A 25,747-nucleotide genomic window follows, 5' to 3' on the forward strand; every position below is an offset into this window, starting at 1 on the left:
AGAAAAGGAACAAGGTGAAAGGACTAGATTTGTTGTGATTTCCTATTTTCATGAAATTTCGCACAACTTCAAGGCATGTGAGAAAAAGTTTGGTGTAGACACGGTCTTCAGCTTAGATTTTAAACTCAGTAGATTGACGCCATTTCGAACAGGTGCGAACACCTGCAAAAAGAACCATCGAGAAAAATCGGTAAATTGCGAGAACGGTGTTGTGTATGAGATACCACTGGAATGCGGGTTTAAGTATGTAGAACAGATATCATGATGCATCAACGACAGATTAAGTGAATACAAAAGAAACGTGAAGAACAAAGCACCGAACTCAGAATTTGCAAAACATGTCCACGAGTGTAACAACTGCACTGCTATTTGGTCGCAAACAAAAATCATTCACAAGGAGGGGAATGATGCAAAAAGACTAGTAATGGAGACGGTGCGAAAAAAACCTCTATGTAAATGCATAAGTCAGGCTTCGTTACAGTTCGGCAAAAATTCCAAACGTTTTTTTTTTTGTTTTTTTTTAATATGTAATTTTTTTTTTGAGGGGGGATGTGTGTACTGACACCTTTGCACCGTTTTAGGTTCAGCGTGTGTCATTTCTTCATCGCTAGAGAAGAAAAGGGAAAGAAGAGGAAAAAAGAAAGGGGAAAGGGAAATGAGAAAGAAAAGGAAACATCTTAAGTGAAAAAAGCTCTGTTTTTTCCTTGTTTTTTTTTTGTTTCTTTGTGAATCTTTGTTAGATTGATATACAGTGCAGTCCACTTATAACGATATTGAGAAAACCGCAAAATCCAATCGTTATAGCCGATTATCGTTATATCTGGACCGACAAAAAAAAACACAAAGAGAAGTTACTTACGGGCGATGAGTGAATCAGGTCGTACAACGCGAGCCGAGGCAAAGAAAACCGAAGGCTTTATTAAAAGGTACGAAAATGACTATAAAATAATTTAAGCATGCTTAAAAAAGTCGGAAATTTGCGCTTGCTTGAGCTGAAGTTTGACAATTGCCGTGTGCATTGCTTCCAGTTGTTGCGCGTACGCTGGCGGCAGTCCTTTTGCGTGCACAAAACCGACCAGCGACTGGATGGAGAGCAGGGCATTTTGTGAAGACATTGGAGGCGGGGTGTTCTCGTCGCCGCCGTCGTCGTCACTACTTTCGCAGTCGCTCGATGTGATTTTTCGTCGCGATTGCTGTTCCTCGGCAATGGCCTCATCAGTAGACTCCTCGCATGAAGCGGCAGCGTTGTCCGCGTTCAAAAAGTCTCCCAAGAGAGCTCCGCCGATGTTCTCCTCGGAAGCTGCTATGTGGTCCCAAAGTTCACCCACATCGGCAGGTTCGATGAGCAAGTCATTTGTCTCTTCCGAGACCGTGGCGTTGTGGCGCACGAAGCCTGCCTTTTTAAAACAGTTCTTGAGTGTAACCTGCTTCACCTCATACCACGCACCATGCACGAACCGCACCGCTTCTAACAAGCTCACCTTCAGGTCAGGAGGTCCGCCGGCGTATTGAGACAATCCTGAGCAGTCTAGTTTCATGATGAGCCATTCCAGCATGCGACGTCTGTAGAGGGCCTTGAAATTGGCGATTACGCCGGCATCCATGGGCTGCAGACCTGCCGTGGTGTTCGGAGGCAGAAACATTACCTCAACGGACGTTAGCTTCGGGCTGACGTTGTGTGCGCTGCAGTTGTCGAGGAGCAGCACCACTTTCCTCTTCTGCTTCTCCATAGCGCCGTCAAACTCGAGGAGCCATTCCTCAAAGAGATCTCGCGTCATCCACGCTTTCTTGTTATTTCGATAGCGGACTGGAATGCATTGATTCCTAAAGCAGTGAGGCCTTTTCGATTTCCCGATCACAAAGGGCTTGAGACGCTCGGTACCGTCCATGTTTGCGCACACAAACACCGTCACCCGGACCTTGCTATGTTTGCCACCAACGCACGGGTCACCTTTCAGCGCGTGCGTCTTTGTAGGCAGCATCTCATAAAAGAGTGCTGTTTCATCGCCGTTGAAAATGTCACTTTCTTGGAAGCGCTCCAACAGCTCGGGTAATTTCGTCGCCAGCCATTCGTCTTTCGCATTTACGTCCAGCGAGGCAGCCTCCCCGACGACGTTTTTATAAACGACGCCGTGGCGATCCTTGAACCGCTGAATCCATCCTCCGCCGGGTTCGAAGTTTTCCCGTCCCAGAAGGGAAGCAAATTTCTTCGCCTTTGCGGCAAGAATAGGTCCACTTATGGGCACGTTCCGGTTGCGAGTGGTCAAGAACCACTGGTACAGGGAGTCTTCAACGTCGCCGTACAAAGGATCCCTAACCCGCTTTCGCTGGTCGTCGTGACCGCTGGTGCCAGCCTTCTTCAAGACATCTCCAGCCTTGATGATTGTAGAAATCGTTGATTGAGACAGCTCGTATCTTTTTGCGAGGCTACCAACCTTGAATCCTTGTCGGAAATCCCGGTGAATTCGCTGCTTCACCTCCAGAGATATCGCTTTGCGCTTAGTCGGCGCCATTTTTACCTCACGAACGTACGAACGTGCGGAAACGGGGGAAAACTAGGAAGCGTTGCGCGGCGGCGGCCAAGCAAGCTCTTTCTCTCCTCCCTTCAGCGATTGCGATGACGATAGCACTTAGTTCCGAAGGATGAGGCTGAACTTTTTAAATCGGGCGGCGCCTCGCGTCACCTAGCGGATCTTTCCACGCCGACCGGTTTTTGATATTTTTACTAGTTTTCATGTCGTTCGCTTCAAGTATTTTAATTTTTCTCAAATTTCCAGGCGAATTTTTCGTGATAAGCACCTTCCGGGCGGCCAGAATTCTATCGTTGTATCCGATATGTCGCCGATAATTCTATCGTTATATATGGTTTATTTTTACATAGGGGCGATGGGAGAATTGACAAATCTAAAAAATTTGATCGCTATAAGCGATATATCGTTATATCTGGTATCGTTATAAGTGGATTACACTGTAGGTACTGATCCTTTTGTTAAACTTTGGTGGAGATTGTAGACTTATATTTGTGAATCGGCATGAAGGCCGTCCACAGCGCTACTTTGTGTATTGCAGAGTTTGGCGTTTGGACTGGTTAGAGTTGCCTCTTTGTGTTGGTGGTGGCTGATTGTAGGCTATACAAGGAGGACGAGTAAATAAACCCGGCAGCTGAGTTTGAGACGTCGTCCTGTCCCTTTCTATTCCTTCGACTTTTCTCGTCATTTCTGCCCCAGTCTCCGGCTTAATCAACATGATGTTATATGTGTTTGCTGTTTATAAGGACTTTTGCTAGTGCAGTACGTCTGCTAGCCTAAGGTCTTTAACACTTTAACTGCGTTTTTGTTTTCCCTGACTGCTCATCAATCCGCGTTAGTTTTTATTTTTGCGGTTTGGTTCAGTGGATACTTTATCCTAGCAAATCGGCAATGTGCTCTTTTTTGCATGCGGCATCCTTAATATGGGAGCCACAGTCACGTTTTTCAACTGAGTGCACTTAATCGGTCCACCAACGTAAACGAAGCAAGTACTTCAGTTCACTTCAGTTTGAACTGAAATACTTGTTGACATTAGGTCCCCGGAAAGATCCCTTATGCACCAGCTTAAAGACGTGACTGCACGTGAATTCAACGTGATTGTGGCTCTCCCATTGCTGATTACTTTGCTGCTTTATGAACGCAGCAAGTACTTCGCGCTAGAAGAAGTTCGTCTCTTCAACAATTGAATTCACGACATTCCGCGTAAACAAAGATAAGTTTCTTCGTTGTTATCGTCTTTATCGGAGTCAGGTTTTCTCAAAGCTTCATAATTTGTTTCGTCCGTCCAATAGAACGGACGAGCGTGCCACGCTTACGCGACTTGTTGACTAATAATTAGCCTGCATGTCCTATATGTTTAGGTGAACTTACCATACATGGCGCGAGAAGTCCGCATTGCTTTTTTTACACTAGATATCTCAGGAGTTGCAGGGATTAAGCTTAATACAGGGGGTGCGGGTCAGCGAGACGCGAATTATCTTGGGATTGGCAATGAAAGGGTTAGTGCTCATCACGCAGTGGTGATACTCGACCTCGCACCGGTAGAATGCTCATCCAGATCGAAACGGGCAGGGATGGGGATTGAATCCAGGATAGTTGTAGTCTGTGGCACACGCTATCGCTCCTCGTGCTCCGTGTTGCACTAACTTAAAAAAATCGGCCACCGGTCTCCCCGAAACCGAGTAAAGAACGGTGAAAACCAAGCTGTAAAACGTCTCCCGGAAAATTTCGGGAAAGACGAGTGGCATCGATGGTAACGTCAGCGGTAACGTTCTCCGCGTCCCGCATTTGGGGTGATAGTTGAATATGGTGATATTTCCCCCGCACACGGACGATGCCGGAGGCCGATAAGGGGAAGGAGTTGAATATGCAAGGTGTTTTTTAGTGCGCAGTTCTTAGGCGCCCCTGTTTCATTGTTTCGCGGCATCGGCGTAACCGCGCTGAATATAGCAGAAACATTTACGTGTCGTGACCTCAACGCCAATTCAATTATCCCATAAAATTGGTGAGAGAATTCAGTTTCTTCTCTAGATTTAGAAATTTTTCGCTAAATTCGGGGAATCGAAGTGGTTTTGAAGTCACGTGATGGTAATTTTCCCTCTGAATCTAGCAGAAAAACTGACTTTCTCCGCTAAATCTAGCGGAGCGTCTTAATTTGTTCATAGGTAACGCGACACCGAGTCTTGTGACGTCATTTTCTCCGCTACATCTAGCGGGGAACCTGAATTGGGGTAGAGGTCACGTTGTGTTAATTTTTCAGCTAAATTTATCGGGGCACTGAATACGTGGCCTGGCCACAACAAATGTGGAACACGGCTCGCCGTTTGTCCTCGTTGACATCGTTCGCGATGAAGTATTGCTCGACTCGTTTCCGGTACTCCTCCCAGCTAGATTCCGCGTCGAAAGGTTTGAGCTTGCCGACCGATGGCAATCTGGGACAGCCGTACGTGTCGGCGGCAGCAACTTCAGTACGCAAACATCCTCGTCGCCAGCGTAATGTTTGCGGAGTACAGAAACCAAGGTGTATGTAGACGACCAGCAGTCCAGTGTGACGCGAAAGCAGTGTTCCACAAACGCGGGCCAAATCGTTCCTGGTTCGTTCCTGCTTCTGCAGATTGCGCGTGAGGGGCCGGCACGCAAAACGCGTTGGGCTCGCGATTCTAACATTCCAGCATTATTGGCCGTCAGGTGTTTGCGACGGCCGATAATCATGATGATGATTATGGCTGCGCCCAAGCGCCACTTAGACACTGTCACAGTAACGCGACACCGAGTCATGTGACGTCATTTTCCCCGCTACCTTTAGCGGGAAAACTGAATTGTGTTGGAGGTCACGTGGTGTTAATTTTTCAGTTAAATTTAGCGGGAAAACTGTGGTTGGAGAGGAGGGTATGGAGGAAGAGGAGGAAGAAGGAGGGTATGAGGAAGGGAGAGGAGAAGGAGAAAGAGGGGAGGAAACGACGGTGCGGAGGAGAAGGAAGGGCATACCTTCCCCTCCGTACCCTCCCCTCCTCCTCCTTAAAAGCTGCGCTCTGATTTCGCGTCACAACGATTTGTTAACGTCTTTTATTTTTAAGGTTTTCGGATTCGTTTCATACAAAACAGTGAAAGCTACATTTAATGGAGTTTGTGCAGGTTAGTCATACGTCCAGGGGGTCATAGCGTTTCCCCCTAGCGCGACCAATAGGAGCGCTGCAATCGCTCGATGGTGACGTAGTGACAATCATCGTGTGACAAGGTTAGGCGTTTTCTCCGCTTTGCTTTGCTTAGGTCGTGTGCTTTAGGGCGTAGCAGCAGAAACTGATCGCTAGGTGTATTTTGCTGTTGCTATCGCGCAAAATGTGCGCAGGACAAAACCCAAAGCCAAATCTGAACACTGCAAGCGAAACGCTCGGAATGAAAGGTTAAAAAGCGCGAACACAAGGAGACAATGAAGAAACACGCAAAACCGAACGAGCGCCTCTTCTGAAGCGCCTACTCTCTCGTCCGTGTTTCTTCATTGTCTTCGTTTGTCCGCGCTTTAAAACCTTTGATTTAGTAATGAACCAAAGAGCAAAATCCCAAGTTTTAGTAAAACAATCGGACTTTATGGGCAAGATACGATTGGATCCCACCATAACTTTATGACAGCCAACATCGTTTGGATACTTCGCCGTGGAGACCAACGAGCACACTTCTACGTGTTCTTCGGGCGCTTCTCGACCTCAAGCAGGAAAGGAAAGGAATACGTACTCGAAACCGCGATTTCCGGTAAAGACCGCTCAATCCAAAGGTTCCGGAAGCAGTGGGAACAATCCCTACGACTTTACCAGAAGCTCTAGTCGGTCGGTAGGCCTAGCAACGTGGGTCGGAAGGCCTTGCAAGGTTTAACTAAAAAAGCGCCTTAAAAATACGTGGACAGGATCGAATGCTACTTACAACTTAACGTTTATTGAAGGCGCGCTCACAATTTATGCTCGGAATCAGGCTCCCGACAAAAAATACAAACTCTGTCTCGGTTAAGTGCAACGACGGCGCACTTACGCAGCTATACTCGCCATTCAGTCTTGTGCTGTAGGCCTCAAGTAACTCTGTGTCAGTTTTACTGTTTAAAGTTTCCTACAACTTTCCTATCTTCAAGATTAGGCGCGGACAGGGGCAACTATCACAATGAATGGCGCACGCACAGCGATCGCATCGGTGGGGTGCAGATTGCTGATAATACTTTAATAAACACGCAGAGGTAATGAACAGCACGGTCGTTGCCTAATATGTTCTTGCTGTATTGCACGACAAAAGGCCCACGGCATGCAGTGTAAAACATAAACAATCAGTGGCGGCAAAATTAATAGGCCTAACCTTACGTCTGCCTCTTTCGGTTTTTCGTCATTTTTTTCTTTTTCTCTTTTCTTTTTTTTTTGTTTTCAAAATACAGATGTCGGCACTCACGTTTTGCCTCGCTCCGGTCCCGGCTTTCTTTCTACGCGATGTAGAAGCGTTCGAGCCGTCACAATCCCGCGCAAACAACTGACGCGTCCGAACGGATTCAACTCGACGGCCCGGCCTGTCCGGCAACCTCAAAGCGCATGTGCAACGCCGAGTTAAGGAAATGACGGAGCACGCTTCTGTCAACTTCCGCCAAGCTCCTTCAAATCACACGGGTCAAGCTCCGCGAAATAGGAAGAGCTCCAAAGGGCCGTGCGCTGCACCAATTCTCCGTGTGGAAGATGACCAACTTGAGCCGGATCTGCCAGCGCAAGATGCTCACTCCAAAAGGTGCGCTTAGGGAACGCTCCAAAACTAAAAGCGCAATTCACCATCAGGTAATGCCGCACTTCCCTCAGCGATGAGTCTCTCTCGGTCACGATGGCCCTGAGCGGACATCCCACTTTGTGCGTCTAAGGGCCGGTTGCACCAACGCCGCTTACCTTAACCCAAAGCGGCACTTTCCTAAGCCGGCTTAGCGCCCTAAACCGAGCTCAGGTAAGCACGGGTTTAAATTCCGGTTGCACCAACGTTAAGCCGTCTTTACAGACGCGCCCCTAGCTAAACGCTAGATTTGCGTAGGGAATCTAGGGACAAACAGAGCGAACTAGGGAAAGCTCAGAGGGACGAATACGATTGGCGGAGAGGAATCACGTAATGTAAACAAAGAAAAAAAAAAAAAAAAAAGAACTGCCGTAGTAGTCGTCGTCGGCGTCTGCTTTTCGCTGTATTTCTTCGGTGAGTAACAAATAAATTAAAGGTCTCCAAATTCAATCATTTTTTCGTTTAACTTTCAATAACAGAAGTCAAAGCTTCAAATAAACACGAATGCTCTTTACATCTGTGATCGTGTGTTTAATATCGGTTGATAACACGATATTTTGAGAGTGGTAGTAGTTTTCGTGCTCACATTTTGAGGTGAAGGAGCCATCGAGGGCCCCAAATCTCACCGAACGCGAGAAGGACACTCTACTCGCTACATCGCTGAAGACAAAACATCATCAATATAAGTATGCAGGTAAGATGACTACTAAAATCAAGTCAAGCCTGAGACCGATGAAGTTCAAAACAGTGACGAACTCGCCACGGAAGCTGCAAAAATGCCCGGAAATCATCGAATAGAAGTCGTCGAGACGTCAGGTCACGAGACCTTGCATCGACGGTACTCGTTGCTATCAGCAAGGTGACAGAACTGCACTGTACCGTCGTTGAACGTCCGCTGCAGCCTCAAACGGACTTCAGTTTCACACTGTCGAGTTCAGAAAAAAAACTCCCACTAGTACATCACATCGTGCCGATAAGAACGGTCGTCTCTTCGCATCGCCTGCCCCAGCCTGCCCCGATACAGCAATGAACGAATCTAGCATAGTAGTCGTTACGATTTGTCGTCGCCACGAATGAAAGATATAAAGCAAAATATTCCTAAAAAATCGCGATCACCGAAAAAGTTACGGTTATGGAACGATACAGTTTTCTGAAGCCAAGATTCTACTCGCGAGATTAGAAAAATTTTTGAAGATTGTCTCAAAACTCAGAAAACGAAAGAAATTGAATTTTCGTTGTTTTATTACTTAAAAGCGGAGCAATCTAATGCGAACGGCAGAGGTGTCGACAATCAGCTGATCGCCGAGATCATGTACTGCCACTATTTAACGCGCTGATCGAATTGAAGGATACGCGCTGCAAGTTTAAATAAACAAGGTGGTAAAAAACAATACGTTACGGTTATGCGAAAATTAGTAAGTAGATACGAATAAGCTCGTTGACAGAAGAACCAACGGGAAGACAGACGTGAGCCCCGTGAGCCCAGACCCACAGCTCCGTACATATCTCGGTTAGGGCTAACACAAGCTGAGAGTGGAGAGCCGACTTGAAAACAGGGGTCGATAAACACTTCACGCGACAATATTTTCCATCCTTGTCACAATCGAAGGTCATTCTGTCGAAACTTTCACGCTGATGTAGCCTAAAACACTTTGGACAACCAATTTCGTCTACCGCGTCGACCGCGACAAACCAGCCGCCATGTTTTAAATCCAGGATTAAGAAACAACCAAAAGCAAAGCGCTCAATGTTGAGCGCTTAAGTTAAGCGTAGTTTAGTGCTAGGTTTAGCGATAAGCGATTTTGGTGCAACCGAACGAAACCGAAACTTAGCTTAGGTTCCCGGCTAAGCTCCGCTTTGCGCTAAGCGGCGTTGGTGCAACCGGCCGTTAGCGGTGAAAAATACACTCAAGCTCAGCGTCTTGGCCTGTTGGACCTTTTTCGCCAAGCTGGTAATTTCCAGGTCTTGACACAATTCCTTTTCTGCTCCTTTGATCTTCGAATACATTTTAGCGCTCAATAACAAGGACAAAAGGTGGGAATCAGACAACAGAGTGCGTTACTAACAACTGATTTTATTACATGAAACGACACTTATATACCATCTGAGTCTCTGATATCGCCGATCACTAGCCAACCCGATGCCAGGCCGCGTCATTGAGGAACGCACGTTCTTTCTCAAGTAAATCAATTGAGGCCACGCTGACACATTCTGCCCCGTCCTTCTTAACCTCATCCGCCTCGACTATCTCCCTCACAGTTTTTTCCTTGTGCGTCGCCAAAATATTGCGCTCGCATACAACGGCGCACACTTGCAGCTTTGACAATGATCAGATAGATGACCGTCCCGATAATTTCTTACCTTAAGTTTGTGTTCCCTTATCCTATCATTAACAGACCTACCGGTCTCACCTATATGCTTGTTTCCGCATGATAAGGGGATCTGATACACTACTTCCTCCGCACGTTCAACGAAGGGTTCCCTGTGCTTCACCGCACACCCAGAAGGAACCTTACGAAAAGTATCTGTCATCCTACATAATCTGCTAAGTTTGTTTGGTGCGGAAAACACTACTTTTACGTTCGATCTATTGGCCACTTTTTTCAGGCCATGCCCCATTTTGTGTATGTACTGTATCACCGCGCCTTTTGTTTACCTGTGAGAACCGTTCGACGGGGGCAATCTTCACTACGCTCTTTTTAATACGATCTCTGCAGCTGACAGCACTACATTCTTCGGGAAGCCAGCTGCCAACAACCGCCTATACTGCGTGCCCAGGCCTTCTGACATCACATGGTGGCATGATTTTTTGAGGGCGTTCAATACGAACATATTGGCAATACTCCTTTTTACGAGTTTCGAATGAGCTGAATTGAACAGCTGCAGAACCCATGAATTCTGCGTTCGAGCCCCACCCCTGCCCGTTTTTATCTGGATGAGCATCGTACCGGCGTGCGGTCGTGTATCACTACTGCGTGAGTACGTTAAAGACCCCAGGTTAGCAGTCGTACTGCACTGCCGAAAATGCTCATCTACAGTGTAAACCAGTGTCGCCCCTACTGGCAGACCGACCTTACGTTGTATAAATCAATAAAACGTCCAATTTCATTTGATTTTGACGTAGAAAAGTACAAATATCTGGGAGTATGGTTAAGTAACGGAAGTCTTTATCTAAAAGACCATGAAGATATTGTAATAAAGAAATGGAAACAAGATTCAGCTATCGTGAAACACAGGGTACTATTTAACAGTAATATATATGAAGTCGTGGGAGTCATGGTGCCAGGACTGCCATTTGGGAATGCGGTAGTGTGTGTGAGGTCTAAAATAGAGGCAGGTTTATAGATACGTCAAAGAAGTGAGGGTAGGTTGGCATTAGGGGCACATGGGAATGCAACATATGAGGGAGTGCAGGGGGATGTGGGTTAGGAATTTTTCGAGAGTAGAGAAGCGATCAGTAAAGTAAAATTTGAACAAAGACTAGTTGAAGTTGGCGATACATGGTGGGCAGCGAAAGCGTACAAGTATCTATATATGAAGAGTCTTAACGTTAAATGGACAAACCGAACCCACAAGTTGAGATTTAAATGCATTCAACGAGATAGAGCTGATCAGAGCATGCCAGTAGAAAAGGGAGTAAAGATCACTGAGAAGAAATTGTGGGAGGCGAGAATGCAGGGTAAATCAGCTTTAACAATATACTGAGCAGAAAAACAAGAACAAAAAAATAACAGCTGTATGATAATTCACTGGGGAGCTTTTCGCTGTTTGAATCTAGAACGGGGGTGCTAAGAACGAAAACGTATAGGGCTAAATTCCAGGGAGCAGACACTCTGTGCGACGTATGCAACCGCGAAAGGGAAACTATAGAACATGTAATTTAAAGGTTCACGGAGCTTCGCCTCACCCTCTTGGGAGGATGACGGGATGACTACGGACATGGAGGGGGGCACTGGGGTTTTCCGGACATGGATGGACGAATGAATAGGGAAAGAATTGCGGTAATTAAGAGGAGATTGGAAGATTGGTGGAAGAGATCTAGGGAAGGGTAAAAGAAATACAGATAAAATAAGCAATCGAATCACTTGGATGGTTCTGTTATAACAATGTGTATACAAATTAAGAAAAAAAGATTAAAAGATGGGATGACGAAATGTTAGGCTAGTGGCGCAAGCTGCCGCCCGTTAAGAAGGGTATAGCTATTACCATCCATCCATTCATCCATCCAAACATGGCTACCACGTGGTACGAGCGGTCACGTAATCCTCTACGCGACGATGGGCGGGATCGGGGTGGGCCACCATTAGTGCGGGCGGGTGCACGGCTCAGGTGTCGTCCGCACCGTAGTCTTCAGCGCGATTTGGTGTGTACAGTATCCGACAATTACAGCACAACTGCGGCATCACTCTGCGCACGCACTGTGAACGAAGCTCCGAGAAAGAATAATTACAACCGGCGAGACGACGACGGCGGTTGTTTCGCGCGAGACAGCGGTAAAGGGCAGTCCAAACCACCCCGCCAAACGTTCGCGCTTGAGCTCTGGGAGCCGGAAGTGACGTGTGCGCAAAGATTTCGCGTACGCTATTTTGAGACTTGCCAGTGCCTGGGGTCCGCAATATACGATGTTGAGAAAAGGCCTTCTGCGTAGAAACCAAACATGTCCAGCGTTGTCGATGGCACATAAAGATTATTTTAGTGGTTGGCGACGCAGAAATTACAGAACTCATCTGTTCAATTAGATTAAGATATGTTGAAACAGGTTCATAATGATAGGCAAAGCGTTAAACTTCAGCCAAACTTGCCCTTTGATTTTGTTTGGCCAATTTGCCAGAAGACACATGTCCATATGATAGAGAGTATTTCAAAAGTCCATAATTGTAATATGCTGCTAATGAGTACTTTAGCAGGGACAATAAATAGTAATATCATACTAGGCCTAAATCGGACTGTCAAAAGACCCCTCAAGTACTTAATTAAGGGAGCGTAAGAACGGCATTCGTGCTCTCGCACTCACAACTCATAAAAAGTGCTTAGGTGTCGTTTGAACGTTTCTTGAGTCAAACCGAAACCGAAGCGAAACGACATTGTAACCTTTATCTTGGAATTGAACCGTAACAAATTTTCACGGTAACCGGTTAAAAACGACGCAGCCTAATTAATTTCGTATTGTTCTTAATTGCACGGACTGAATATGTGTGCTTGCTTGATTCCACTGGCGATAGCCGAGCCTCAAACACAACGAGCGCCTTGACGATGTACCTTTGTCGCTGCTTCTTTGTTAACATCGGACAGTGTCGTCTGCTTTGGTCGGATTTAAAGCGAAACGGAGTATGAATATAAATAACGAAAATAGGGTGACAACTTATAAGCGACTTTTTCGTCGCCGACCAAAAAGCCCAGTGGGGCTTCAAATTGTGAAAGTGGTTACCTGAATCCTTCCAGCCTTGCCAAAGACTCGGTGTAACAGGACCAGTCCATGGCGTCAGGCGTGCCCTTCAGCCACTTCTCCACTTCCAACCTGTTACCGAGGACTAAATCGCTCAGTACGACCTCTGGTACGCTCTTCGTGACTGGGAAGACGTTGTAGGTGGTGGGTCCGCAGCCAACGTCCAGGAGGCTTCGCCTCCTCTTCGGCACTGAAACGAAGTACACAGTTCACAGAACGGAAGTGTCATTTGACTATTTTTTGTCTCTAAAACGTATGTCTTGTATGGAGGCGTCATTCAAATGTAGACCACCTCCGACGCAGCAGCGATAGAAAAAGAATCGCTTTCAACAAATATAGGATCTCTAAGATGCCAGTCAAATTTCGTAACACGGGACCTGCACCGTAAAGGCCTAGCCGTCGGTGCATTTTCTCGGTTGAGCCTTTTTTAGCGGGAGGCAATTACGGCGCTAGGCTACATATCCGGCCGGTAAAAAAAAGAAAACCTTACCTAACGCGTCTTGTTGCTAAAATCTGGAGTCATTTACTTGAGTCAATTTCCTAGTACAGCCGCAAAATTCTCCCAAATCAAAAATGCCAGAAAGCATTTTAAGTGCAGACCGCATGGCGCATTTTTGGTCGCGATTCACGCGCGTCGGCGTCAAACTGACGACATTTCCTGGGCGCGGGCGCGCGTTTTTGCGGGAGCGTTGGTTTCCAGCCGACCCAGAACAAGACGCGCGCGCCGAAGCGTCGAAGCTGCTCGCGCCCAATGAGGGTCGGCCGAACTATCACGTGATCCTGCACTGTAGGCTGTTTCGTATTCAGCACATTTCAAAGTGTCCAAAAGCATTTTTATTTTTCATATAGAAATTGAAGTGGTGTTTCTTCGGCCGAACTTTCACGTGCCCCTGCACTGTACGCTGTTTCGTATTCAGCACATTTCAAAGTGTTCAAACGTCTGCACCAACGACTGTCCGCTATTCCTTGCTCACGGACTCTGAGCACGTATTGGACACGAGGATGAAGTCAGCGTTCAGCGTCAACTCGGCTCAGGTTGTGTTGATAACGAGCGATGACGTCACCGTTCGGCGAGGACTTTGGGGCAAACCACGTTCTTCGTGAACAAGTAAAGGCACGACCACATTGGCGTCGCGGAGGCCTGCGGCGCGGCGGTCGGCGCTGCCGTTTGCCGACCCAAACCAGTTTTCGGTTTCAACGGCGCGACGTACGGCGCCGCAGAGTCAACCGCTCCGTGCGCGGTTCAGAGCCGGGCGCCGCACGCCGCAGAAGAGAGGAGCCAATGGGAAGTGGCGTAGATAGTGACGTCGCGATGCCATGGCAACGCTCAAGCCGGTCCTCGGCGCGTCCTTCACGTTCCGAAGGACCTTTTTCGCGTTTTCTGCTCTTCCTATTTTCCCCCGATGCCTTCCCCAACGGAGAGGTTCCTTGAAACTGTGCGACTGTTTCCCTTTTTATATGACAAGACGCAGCCAGACTACCTAGATAAGGACGCTAAGAACAACCGCTGGGAAATTAAAGGAGAGGAATTCGGAATTACAAGTGAGTTTCTCCGTAGCACTTGTTGCACGCGTCGTCTGTGTTGTGACGGATGTCATGTTGATTTGGTGACGCTTTCGAAAGTAGCCTTCATCTCTGGCGCGCCGCCGGGGCAGCAAAACCTCGGCGGCGCGCCAGACCTGTCCTGCCCTGCGGTGTTTCGGTAGATCCAAGTCGGTCGGACCCAAAACTTGCGCCTTCTTCCCTTCAGAGCGCGGCGATGTCGCAAGATCAACGAGCAGGCTAGGATAATCACATTCACGCTGATCACCAGGTCATTATGGACTCCTACCATGTAGGCAGCGAGTGCGGAACGGAAGAATGTAACGAAGAGCAGACGACGAAAGAGCGGGAAATCCGACGTGAGGCGCGGTTGCTGGAACCAGTGCTGTCACGTGACCCCTGCAAAACGGAGGCCAATGTGGACTCCTCGCGTTGGGAGGCCGGACGGCGGTGCCGCCCGGCGGCGCCGCCCGGTGGCGCCGTTCACGCTGGTGTGGTCGGGCCTTTATAGTGACCGAACAATGTTGCTCGACGCACTTTTGAAAACGGTCTGTTGGAGCAGCCAGAGTATCGCCTTCCTTTTGCCGTCAACTCCTCACTAACGTGGAAGGGTCATATGCGCCACTTTCGCGCTTGCGGAAGGGTCGCCAGGTGCTCGCAGATTAACAGGGCACATTTTTGTGAGATATAGTCCACAAATAGGAAAATGTCGGGCTATAAAAATAGCGCAAATAGCCCAATACATAACAATAGATACAAGTTATTTAAAACGTCTCTTTACAACGCTGGTGCATAATATGGCATAAGACAGCTACTTACGAAACAATTCTAAAATGAAGTAAGAGACGGTTATTGCGGTTAGTGTCGGATTCAGAGGAGTCCGGATGTCCTAACGCCCCTTCGTACCTCCCCCCCCCCCCCCCCCTTCTTCCTGAGGAAAAACACTGGGACGGGGGGGGGGGGGGGGGCGGGATTGCGGTATAATTTAAATTGCATCAAAAAAAGTTTACAAAGAGGTTATCGTAGCTCTGCGACCAACAAACAGAGCCTCCTATATGGTGACAATGTCTGGCAGATCATTACCACGAGCGGCCGAAGAAATGAAAAAGGTGGAGCGGCAAGCAAAGGATCACAGGACGGCCACGTGACTGGCGCCCCGCTGTGGCGAAATGCCAAAACACACTTCTCCCGAAAGAACAAGTGTTTTTCGGGTCCTCACCGCTGCAAAAACTGCGCGCTGACGTCCAGGTTCCCCGAGAAATGGCTCTTTGATTCTCTCTGTTACCGGATAGTCGCGCTCTAAATCTGCGACCGTGGACCCTATGGCTCCGTGGTCAAACTGCCAGGCTTTGTGAGTATGGAGGAGTCTATGGCAACACCGATGAAGACCTACGTATTTTATTTTCTCGCTTCTGATTTTGATATTTTTCTTTCCTAAATTCTTAAGTTGACCGTTGTTTCCTACTGGGTTGAGAAATGTCATATTTGTGGCTTTGAAACAGCTTTTAAAAAGACCTTTGCAGAAATCCTAAAAAGCCAGCGCGCTAGCGCGACGAGTTATGGGAGTCCTCGGTACGCCCCTCCCATCGTGTTTCCTGCGCTACCAGGTTGCATACGAAAGCAGGCGCAGGTAACCAAGGCAAGAACGTTCGAGCAGCCGAGTTGACGAGCGCATGGAAAGTGTGTGTGTGTGTGGGGGGGGGGGGGGGGGTGAGGGTATAGCGTTGGGTAGATTGCGACGATGCCCCTTTCTCACCCATTGTCTTCTTTACCGGCTATGTTGTCCGCTACACCCCTGCTTTTGTGGAAACAAGTCGAACCCTGCCACTGTTGCGGCGCAAAATAAGTGGATTCGGTGACACTGCAAGACGTTAAAGTAAGTTGAGACGCATTACGTAGTCGAATAAGTAAATGGTACAACGCGGACAAAAGTCGACCCGGGTACAGCAGGCAGCATACGTACCGGTCGCCACCAAGCGACGTATGACGTTCCTGCGGATGGCCGGGATGGCGGATGGACGCGACGGTTGCTGCTGGCGATATCTGCCGCGACTCACACGCAGTCGCGACGACACAACGAGAAAGCGCGTGATCTGTACCGAATGTTCCCATGATTCTCGTTTGTGGCGCTGTACCTATGGCGAGTGGTCTATTGGTTGAATCTCGGTTACGAAATGAACCGATAATAGTCAAAGAGCCAACTACTAGATTTTCCCGCCAACCACTAAAACAAGTAGCCCAGTTGGGCTATTTGTAACCCAACCCGGAATACTTGGGAACCGGACATGCAGAGACCTGGGTCTTGATTGGTACACATTTTTCGATATTATGGTCACTGCGCATGTGAAATCGTGGAAGTTCACCATGATGATATTGCCGCGAGCGCAACTGACCAAACAGGCAGAGCGCCCGTGGCCTAACGGTTATCGCGCTTGCCTTCCACGCAGAAGGCCAGTGTTCGAGTCCTGGCCGCGGCTACACATTTTGATTGACACTGTAATGTGATGTTCTGGTTAATTCGAGAACCGTCTTGGCCGATTCGAGGTTAGAATGTTCTACGCGCCGAACCTTGTACGCCAAATGCTCCAGATGCCCACGCGTGTACAAAAGCGGCTCCGCGTGGCAGGCCGGAGTCAGTCTCGCCCCTGCGCTCAATCCTGCGGTTTCGCCGACATCGACGCCCACGACGCTCTACTGTTTTCTTCTGTTTCCTTTTGTTTTGGGCACAAGTTCGCCCCATTAAACGTTTAGTTTCTTCAGTTTTCCTTGCCTCATCAATTGTGATTCGTGACATTTTGGCGGAGGTGCGGGGTACTGCATGCCCGTGCAGCGTTCCCCCCCAAGGGCCCGCAGTGCAAGTCCGATTCCGTGCTCGGTGAGAAGACCACTCAACGCGGAACCTGAAACTCGGACCAGCCGCCGCACCAAGGGAGAGGATCCTGAGTACGGTTTGCTGCTGGACAAGCCCAACCTAAGAAGACGACGATGGCCAACCAGTCACAAGCCCCCGCCTCTTCTCCCGTCATCTTCATGCCCGTCGCACCACGGACGGCTGCCCCCTTCCACGGTGAACTCTACGAAGACGTCGACGATTGGATTGACCAGTACGAAGGTGTCGCCCGCCACAATGGCTGGACCGACGAGCAGCGTCTGCAAAACACGTATTTTTCACTCGAAGGGACTGCCAGGTACTGGTACGAAAATCACGAGCCTTCTTTGACATCGTGCGATGTTTTCAAGAGCCAGCTGAAGGCAACATTTCTCAACCAACACCGCCGAGAGAGAGCCGAAAACCTACTTCAAACCCGAACCCAGGGCCCAAATGAGAGCGTCACCGGCTTCGTGGAGGATGTTCTGCGTCTGAGACCCCGCGCCGACCCTCAGGCTACGGAAGAAAAGAAGCTTCGAATCCTCATGAGACAACATTTTCGGCGGCCTTGTTTGTAGCCCTCCGACAACAGTCGAAGATTTGGTCACTGAGGCTACGAACACCGAGCGTGCCATGCAAGCCCGAGCCAGCCACTACCATCGAACACCCGGCCTCGCTGCCCTCGCGCCGTCTAGCTGCGATATTGCCTCCAGTATACCGTGCATCCTTGAGGTCATTCGAGACGTTGACCGGGGGGAGCTCCGGAAGCTGCTGCCTGCTGCCAACCAGCCGGTTTCGCTGTCGGTAGCCGAAGTGGTGCGCGAAGTTCAGCGGGCTATTCAACCGGAGGCTCCTGCCAGCGTAGCTGTACCCGAGGAGCCCACCCTGACCTACGCCGCAGTGGCCCGACGGCCACCACCTCCTCCTCGAGCCTATGTTGCGCCGCCCCGACGTCAGTCTCCTGCGCCGCAGCACGACCGCCGTCGAAACGACCAGGTTCACTACGCCGCCCAAGAGCCCCGCGCACCTCGGAAGACCGACGTGTGCCGAACGCCCGACCGACGCCCTGTGAGCTTCCATTGCGGGGAAGCAAAGCACACCTACCGCCAATGCCCATACCGACGATTCGGGCTGCCGGGGTTCCACCCGAATGACCCACGCCCCCGCTATGGTGAACGCCCTCGGGAGATCGACGAGTACCTGCGATTACCTCAGTCCCCCGAGCCTGCGTCCCGCCGAGAGTTCCGATCGCCGTCGCCACAACGTCCAGCTTCGCCGATGCTCCCACCCCGACGTGAAAGCCTGTCACCAATCGCTCGTCGCCGGGGAAACTAGGCGCTGCAACCTCTGGAGGTGGAGTTGCCGAAGACGACCGGCGCCAAGATCCTCCACGAACGTCGGAGGGGCCCCACTCGAACGCTACCAGAGATCGAAACGACGCCCCTGCAACGGTGTCCAATAACCTAGACGTCGTCATCGACGGCCACGACGCATCAGCACTCGTGGACACCGGAGCAGACTACTTAGTCATGAGTGGGAGGCTCTCCCACCGCCTTCGAAAAGTCACGACGCCGTGGGATGGACCTCAAATACGAACCGCCGGAGGGCACCTCATCACACCGGTCGGGAGATGCATTGCTCGAGTTAAAATCCACGGTTAAACATGCCCTGCCAAATTCGTCGTTCTGCAAGACTGTTCGAGGGACGTTATCCTCGAAATGGACTTTCTCTGCGAGTATGGCGCCGTCATCGACCTCGGAGCAAACCGGCTGACGCTACGAAAACCCGCTCCACCACTGGAGGACCTCAAAGCGACGTCATCCGCGGTACGGGTCCTCGCAAACCACGTGGACCCACCGCCGCGGTCAGGTGTTTTCGTACCCGTCGGTGTTGAGACTTTCTGCGGCGACGTTTTGCACGAAGGAAGCCTCCAGTTGCTTCTAGGAAGAGGGATCGGCATCGCAAGAGGCGTCGCGGAGCTCCAAGACGGACACACTGTCGCACTCGTAACAAACTTCCGACAAGAGGACCAGCACATTACGAAAGGCACCGCCGTGGGTCACACCGAGGAACTCCCGGACTCAGCAGCAATCGCCGGAATATCAGATGACCTCTCCTCGTGGCCACCCAGGACAACGCCGCCTTCGCAGTTTGACATCGACCCAACCCTGCCTACCCCACAACGACGACAACTCAGTGACCTCCTCGCCCAGTTCAATGAGTGCCTCTCCACGTCGTCAAAGGTGCGCCCAACGATCGTTGCAAAACACCGAACTGTCACTGAAGACAACGCGCTTCCTGTTCATCGGTCGCCGTACCGTGTCTCTGTGAAAGAGAGAGATGTCATCCAGAGGCAGGTCCAAAAAATGCTCGATGACGACATTGTCCAGCCCTCAAGCAGTCCGTGGGCTTCACCGGTAGTCTTGATGAAAAAGAAAGACGGGACTCTTCGGTTCCGCGTGGACTTTCGCCGACTAAACGCCGTAACAAAAAGGGACGTCTACCCACTCCCACGCATCGACGACACTCTGTACCGGCTGCGCCACTCCCGATACTTTTCGTCGATAGACCTGAAGAGTGGGTACCGGCAGATCGAGGTCGACGAACGAGATCGTAAAAAGACTGCCTTCGTCACGCCGGACGGGCTGTACGAATTCAAAGTAATGCCGTTCGGACTATGCACAGCACCGGCGACGTTCCAGCGCGTAATGGAAAACGTTCTTTCCGGCTTGAAATGGCAAATTTGTCTCGTCTATCTCGACGACGTCGTGGCATTCGCCAGCGACTTGGACGAGCACCTGAGACGTTTGCGAGCCGTGCTACAGGCTATCTAGAATGCCGGACTGACACTGAAGCCGTCAAAATGCCGGTTCGCTTACGGCGAGCTCAAATTCCTGGGCCATGTCGTGAGTGCTCAATGTGTAAGTCCTGACCCTGCTAAGACATCCGCTATTGCCGAATTTATGAAGCCATCAGACAAGAAAGCCGTACGAAGATTTCTTGGGCTGTGCAAATACAGTAGACGTTTCGTTCGCGATTTTGCCAAGATTTCTGCACCGCTCACGCATCTGACGAAGGACGACGTGAACTTTCAGTGGGGGGACGAGCAAGAACAAGTGTTCAACGAACTGAAGGAAAGACTCCAGTCGCCCCCATTCCTCGGACACTTCGATCCATGAGCGGAAACGGTAGTTCACACAGACGCCAGCAACGCCGGGCTAGGCGCGGTGCTCGTCCAAAGACAAGACGGAGCAGAGAGGGTGATCGCTTACGCAAGCCGGGCACTGTCCAAGGCAGAGAAAAATCACTCAACGACCTACAAGGAATGTCTCGCTGTCGTGTGGGCGTTAACCTAGTTCCGCCCATACCTATACGGGATCCCGTTTCGCGTTGTCACGGACCAGCACGCTCTCTGTTGGCTCGCCAACCTAGAGGACCCGTCAGGACGCCTCGCTCGCTGGAGCCTTCGACTGGAAGAATTCGACTTGACCATTGCGCACAAGTCTGGCCGCAAGCATAATGACGCCGATTGTTTGTCTAGGGCCCCAGTCAAATCACCAACGACGACGATGACGCCCGTTTTTTCGGAGCAATTACAGATATCGGCATGGGAGCACTTCAACGAGACGACCCGGAACGTCGCGCCGTGATCGACCACCTCGAAAGTCAAGGAAGTTCAGTTCCGCGAGTCTTGGCCCGAGACTTCGTACGCTTCGTTCTGCGGCGAGGCGTGCTCTTCAAAAAGAACTTCGGAACGAGCAACCCCGCCTCGCTGCTGGTTGTTCCGGCCAGCCTGCGAGAAAAAAATCTTTCAAGCATGCAATGACGACCCGACGGCTGGACACCTTGGCTACAGCCGGACGCTCGCCCGGATTCGTGACAAGTTCTACTGGCCAAGGCTCCCGAAGACAGTCCACCTGTACACACGGTCGTGCCATGAGTGCCAGCGACGTAAGAGGCCTCCGACGAAGCCAGCAGGACTCCTGCAGCCGATCTCTTCCCCGACTCCGCCCTTCCAGCGGGTCGGAATGAATTTACTTGGGCCGTTCCCAACATCGACGCAAGGAAATCGGTGGACTATCTTCGCGACCGATTATCTTACACGATACGCCGAGACGAAAGCCCTGTCATCAGGAACAGCCGTGGAAGTCGCCAAATTTTTTGTCGAGTCCATTTTCCTTAGACACGGCGCACCTGATGTGCCGATTACATATCGCGAGTCATCCTTCATAGCACAGCTGACTCAAGAAGTTCTTCGGCTCAGTCATACCAGCCATAGCCGAACGACCGCTTATCATCCGCAGACCAACGGGCTAACGGAGCGGCTCAACAAGACGATCGCCGACATGATTTCCATGTACGTCGACGTAGAGCACAAGACATGGGACGAGGTGTTGCCGTACGTCACGTTTGCGTACAACACAGCGGTTCAAGTAACCATGGCAATGACACCGTTCCAACTGGTACACGGCCGGACGGTTACCACAATGCTCGACGCCATGCTGCCTCACGTGCCGGCCGACGATGGTAACGACGATGCTCAACCGATCTCGCAGCGCGCGGAAGAAGCTCGGCAACTGGCAAGAATCAAGATTCATGACAAACAGACAGTCGACGCACGCCGCTATAGCCTTCGTCGCGGGGACGCCCACTTTCAACCCGGAAACCGGGTATGGGTTTGGACACCAATACGGCGCCGCGATCACAGCGAGAAGCTTCTGAAACGCTATTTTGGACCCTACAAGATCATCCGACGCCTCGGCGATCTGAACTACGAAGTCCTTCCCGACGGAACGCACCCATCTGCAAGACGTCAGCCGCGACCCGATGTGGTGCACGTCGCCCAGCTGTAGCCGTATTACGAACGATAGAACTTTCCACTCTCGTCGACGAGTGAACTGTGAACTGTGAACTGTGAACTGTGAACTGTGAACTGTGAACTGTGAACTGTGAACTGTGAACTGTGAACTGTGAACTGTGAACTGTGAACTGTGAACTGTGAACTGTGAACTGTGAACTGTGAACTGTGAACTGTGAACTGTGAACTGTGAACTGTGAACTGTGAACTGTGAACTGTGAACTGTGAACTGTGAACTGTGAACTGTGAACTGTGAACTGTGAACTGTGAACTGTGAACTGTGAACTGTGAACTGTGAACTGTGAACTGTGAACTGTGAACTGTGGCTCGCTGTTCTGATGTCCTTTTGTTGTGGATTTGTTTTATGTTTGTTTTTTCGTTTTGTGCTGCATCGAGACGATGCCCTTCTTTAAAGGGGAGAATAATGCCGCGAGCGCAGCTGAATACAACAGGCAGAGTGCCCGTGGCCTAATGGTTATCGCGCTTGCCTTCCACGCAGAAGGCCACGGTTGGAGTCCTGGCCGCGGCGACACATTTTTATTGACACTGTAATGTGATGTTCTGGTGAGTTCGAGAACCGTCTTGCTGATCGAGGTTAGAATGTTCTGCGCGCCTAACCTTCTACGCCGAATGCTGCTGAAGCCCACGCGTGTGCAAAAGCGGCTCCGCGTGGCAAGCCGGAGTCACGTCTCGCCCCTGCGCTCGATCATGCGGTTTCGCCGATATCAACGCCCGCGACGCTCTACTGGTTTTTTTTTCGGTTTCCTTTTGTTTTGGGTACAAGTTCGCCTCATTAAACGTTTAGTTTCTTCAGTTATCTTTGCCGCATCAATTGTCATTCGTGACAATATTAACCCGAGATTGAGGAAGAAGCAACATTTTTACGGTGCAATAAGAGAAAGCAACAGAAACAGAAAGCGTCTCTTACTCAGCTAATAATTTCATTCAAAGAACTGCCTTATATACAAAACTACAACCACCACAAAACCACCGAACAACTTGTTTTTCAAGGTAGCGCGCACAATTCTCATCCACGAAAAAAAAGAAAAAACTAATGGTGAATTTGTCTGTGAATTTAGTGAGCATTTTCCGTTGCCAGATCCTGCTCAAGTTTTTCATCTTTCACTCGTAGAATTGTGGCAGCGCCCGCCCCGTGGAGCGCCTCCAACCCCACCGAACCCGTCCCGTGGAATTTCCATGAGCATGGCGGAAGTTGAGTGAAGCGCGCTACGCCATTTCCTTTAATTAGGCGGTGCGCATGCGCGGCGAGGTCCCCAAACCGGCTGCGCCGTCGAGTTGGATGTGTTCGGATGCGTCGCTTGTTTACGCGGGATTGTGTCGGTTCGAGCTCTTCTACCTCGCGTATATCAGGGATGTAACGCCGGGACTGGAGAGTAGCAAATCGTAAGTGCTGACATTTGTGATCGTGAAAGCAAGAACGAGAAAAAGAACGAGAGAAAACCGAAGCAGGCAGACGCAAGGTTAAGCCCGTTCATTTAGCGGCCATTGACTGTTTAGATTTTTACACTGCATGCCGCCGGCGTTTTCTCATTCATTAAAGCAAGATCCGATTAGGCAACGAACGTGCACGTGATGGTTTGTTACCTCTTAGTGTTTATTAAAGTCTCACCAGCAATCTGAACTTCACCGATGGCAATTGTTGTCCGTGCCCGCGGCTTTGAGGCGGCCGAAAAGTATCTGACGGTGGCGAATCCGGACGTCGTCCTCGTTATTTGTGACATGGGCTCCGTAGTACTGATATTTTCGCCCGGCCTTTGTCAGGTGTTATTTCGGGAGATAAGAAGTCATAGTTGCGACTGGTGGTCGGAAGGATCAGTCGGCTGAGGCGTTGGTCGGCTAGTTAAGCTCGAGCAGCAGCCATCTTGAACGGTTGATCGTCTCGGACGTGTCGCTCCAAAAACCCGAGGCTATCTTCCGGTAGCCTATTTGGAGCGGGTCCAACCGAGTGGAATTTTGCCACTTTCGCAGATTTTGGAAAGCGCTCCGGATCTAACAGTGGAATTCCCCATAAGCGAGGCCACCTACAAAGCACAACCGGGTCTAGGCCAACTCATCGTCAGACAACTCGTCGACGGCCAACTCGTCGGTGGCCCATTCGTCGAAAAGGCCAATTCGTCATGGAGCAGCTTGTGGTAGAAAAACTCGTCGAAGAGGCCAACTGGTTGTCGCTGTTTCAATGCTATAATCTATAATTCTGCCCTGAAATTTTAAAACAAATCCTGCCCTATAATAATGCGAAATATCGCCGCACGCTAAAAGACCTTCAGTGTGTTGTTTCTTGTCGAAGATAACAACTTGCAGCTTTCTCCGCTTTGACGGTGTAGTGGGGGACGATCAGTACGTCGCAGGTGCATCACTGGGGCGCGTGTTAACCTACCCGCCCTCGCCCCCCCCCCCCCCCCCCCCTCCCTCCGTTTACGCCGCTTCGCGGCGACAGTCTGTGGCGGATCATAACAAAGATGCTAACCAACCTGGCTCAGCAGCCATGTCGCTTCGCTTCAACGGTCTTAGATGGCTCATCGGAAAATGTAATAAAGAAAACAAAAAAACCCGAAAATTTCTCAACTTGTCTCAAGGAATCGCGCAGTAAACCGCTCCGGAGATAAGCCCACCGGAGAAAAGCTCACCACAAAAACGGTGGATGCGGAGAAATAGCTCACCAGCCATTGAGCGTATGCGGAGAAAAGCTCACCGAGTTTTTTTTTTTCTTTTTATATGAAGGCTGTTGGGTCATGCGTAACATATATCAATTTATTCTCATTAAAATTTGTCAGCTAGGTAAAAAAGAAAATACCCGTTTTGTATTTTTTGCTCCCAAATTAATAATTGCGGGCGATTATTTTCTGCGGCTTACTCTCTAGGCAACGAAACCTTATCTGAAAACTTTATGAGCTTGGAAGATCAGGAAAAAGTTCGAAAACCTTATAATGTCTGCCTAAGACCTAAAAATCAATACTTTAGCTGTCAAAAATCTGAAAGTGCATGCTCAACAACGCGGTGCCTCAATTTTCTTTGAAGCTTTTGTTAACCTTTGAAAACATGATAAAACAGACAGTTGGATATCAAGGTTTTTTTCTTCTAGGGACATGGAAGTTTTCAAGCAGCTCGTGCTGGTGTTTCTATACGTTGTCTTCGTGTGATAGTGTCCTTCTACGGAGAGCCTCCCATGACCTTCAGAGCTGCACACGCGGGCACCGTTGTTACTCGTGACCTATATAAGAAGTAGTCTTCTGTAAGGTAGCGAATAGGGCGAGTTGGTAAACGATATACATGATGAAAATCGCTCAAACGACGACGACGGAGTGAAGACAACAACCATGACAGGACGACGCTGTCCTCGCAACTAAAGTTTTGTTAGTGAAATTAACAGAAAGAAAACAGCGTAGCCGTCACTGATTACATCAACAAACATGTACTTATCTATTGGGCACTACACAATATTTGAGGCCGAAACGGTTCACACACCGTTATTTATATTAGCTCGCAAAGAACCAACCTCTTTATCTGGCAGAGCTACCGACGGCGCACTGTCAGCTGCCAATTAATTGTTGTCTTTTTTTACCGGCGTCCGATGTTCTGATTTTATACCCCCCCCCCCCCCCCCTTGCCAGTTCATTAATATACAAAATGGATGATTATTTGTTTCTGAGAAGTTAGTGAATGTGCCGAATTAACTTCAAGAATATTGAAAAAAA

The 25,747-nt window shown here is 49.7% G+C and overlaps 2 protein-coding genes across 2 annotated transcripts in view; both read right to left on the minus strand.

Annotated features, from left to right (window-relative positions):
• The window catches only part of LOC115323381 (nicotinamide N-methyltransferase), a 54,357-nt gene that overhangs the window by 7,887 nt on the left and 20,723 nt on the right, over positions 1–25,747 (minus strand). The window contains exon 2 of the mRNA XM_029983762.4: positions 12,745–12,952. Coding sequence (XP_029839622.3) covers positions 12,745–12,952 — 208 coding nt within the window. The remainder of the gene's footprint in view (positions 1–12,744; positions 12,953–25,747) is intronic.
• On the minus strand, positions 892–2,773 carry LOC120843704 (tigger transposable element-derived protein 6-like). Its single transcript, XM_040215134.2, has 2 exons — positions 2,349–2,773; positions 892–2,108 (listed from the first exon to the last, which is right to left on the minus strand). The coding sequence occupies exons 1-2, from the start codon at positions 2,511–2,513 to the stop codon at positions 951–953; spliced, it is 1,323 nt and encodes a 440-aa protein (XP_040071068.1). The 5' UTR covers positions 2,514–2,773; the 3' UTR covers positions 892–950.

This window comes from Ixodes scapularis, unplaced genomic scaffold (assembly GCF_016920785.2).
Source record: "Ixodes scapularis isolate PalLabHiFi unplaced genomic scaffold, ASM1692078v2 PGA_scaffold4__175_contigs__length_147842914, whole genome shotgun sequence".
NCBI lineage: Eukaryota > Metazoa > Arthropoda > Arachnida > Ixodida > Ixodidae > Ixodes > Ixodes scapularis.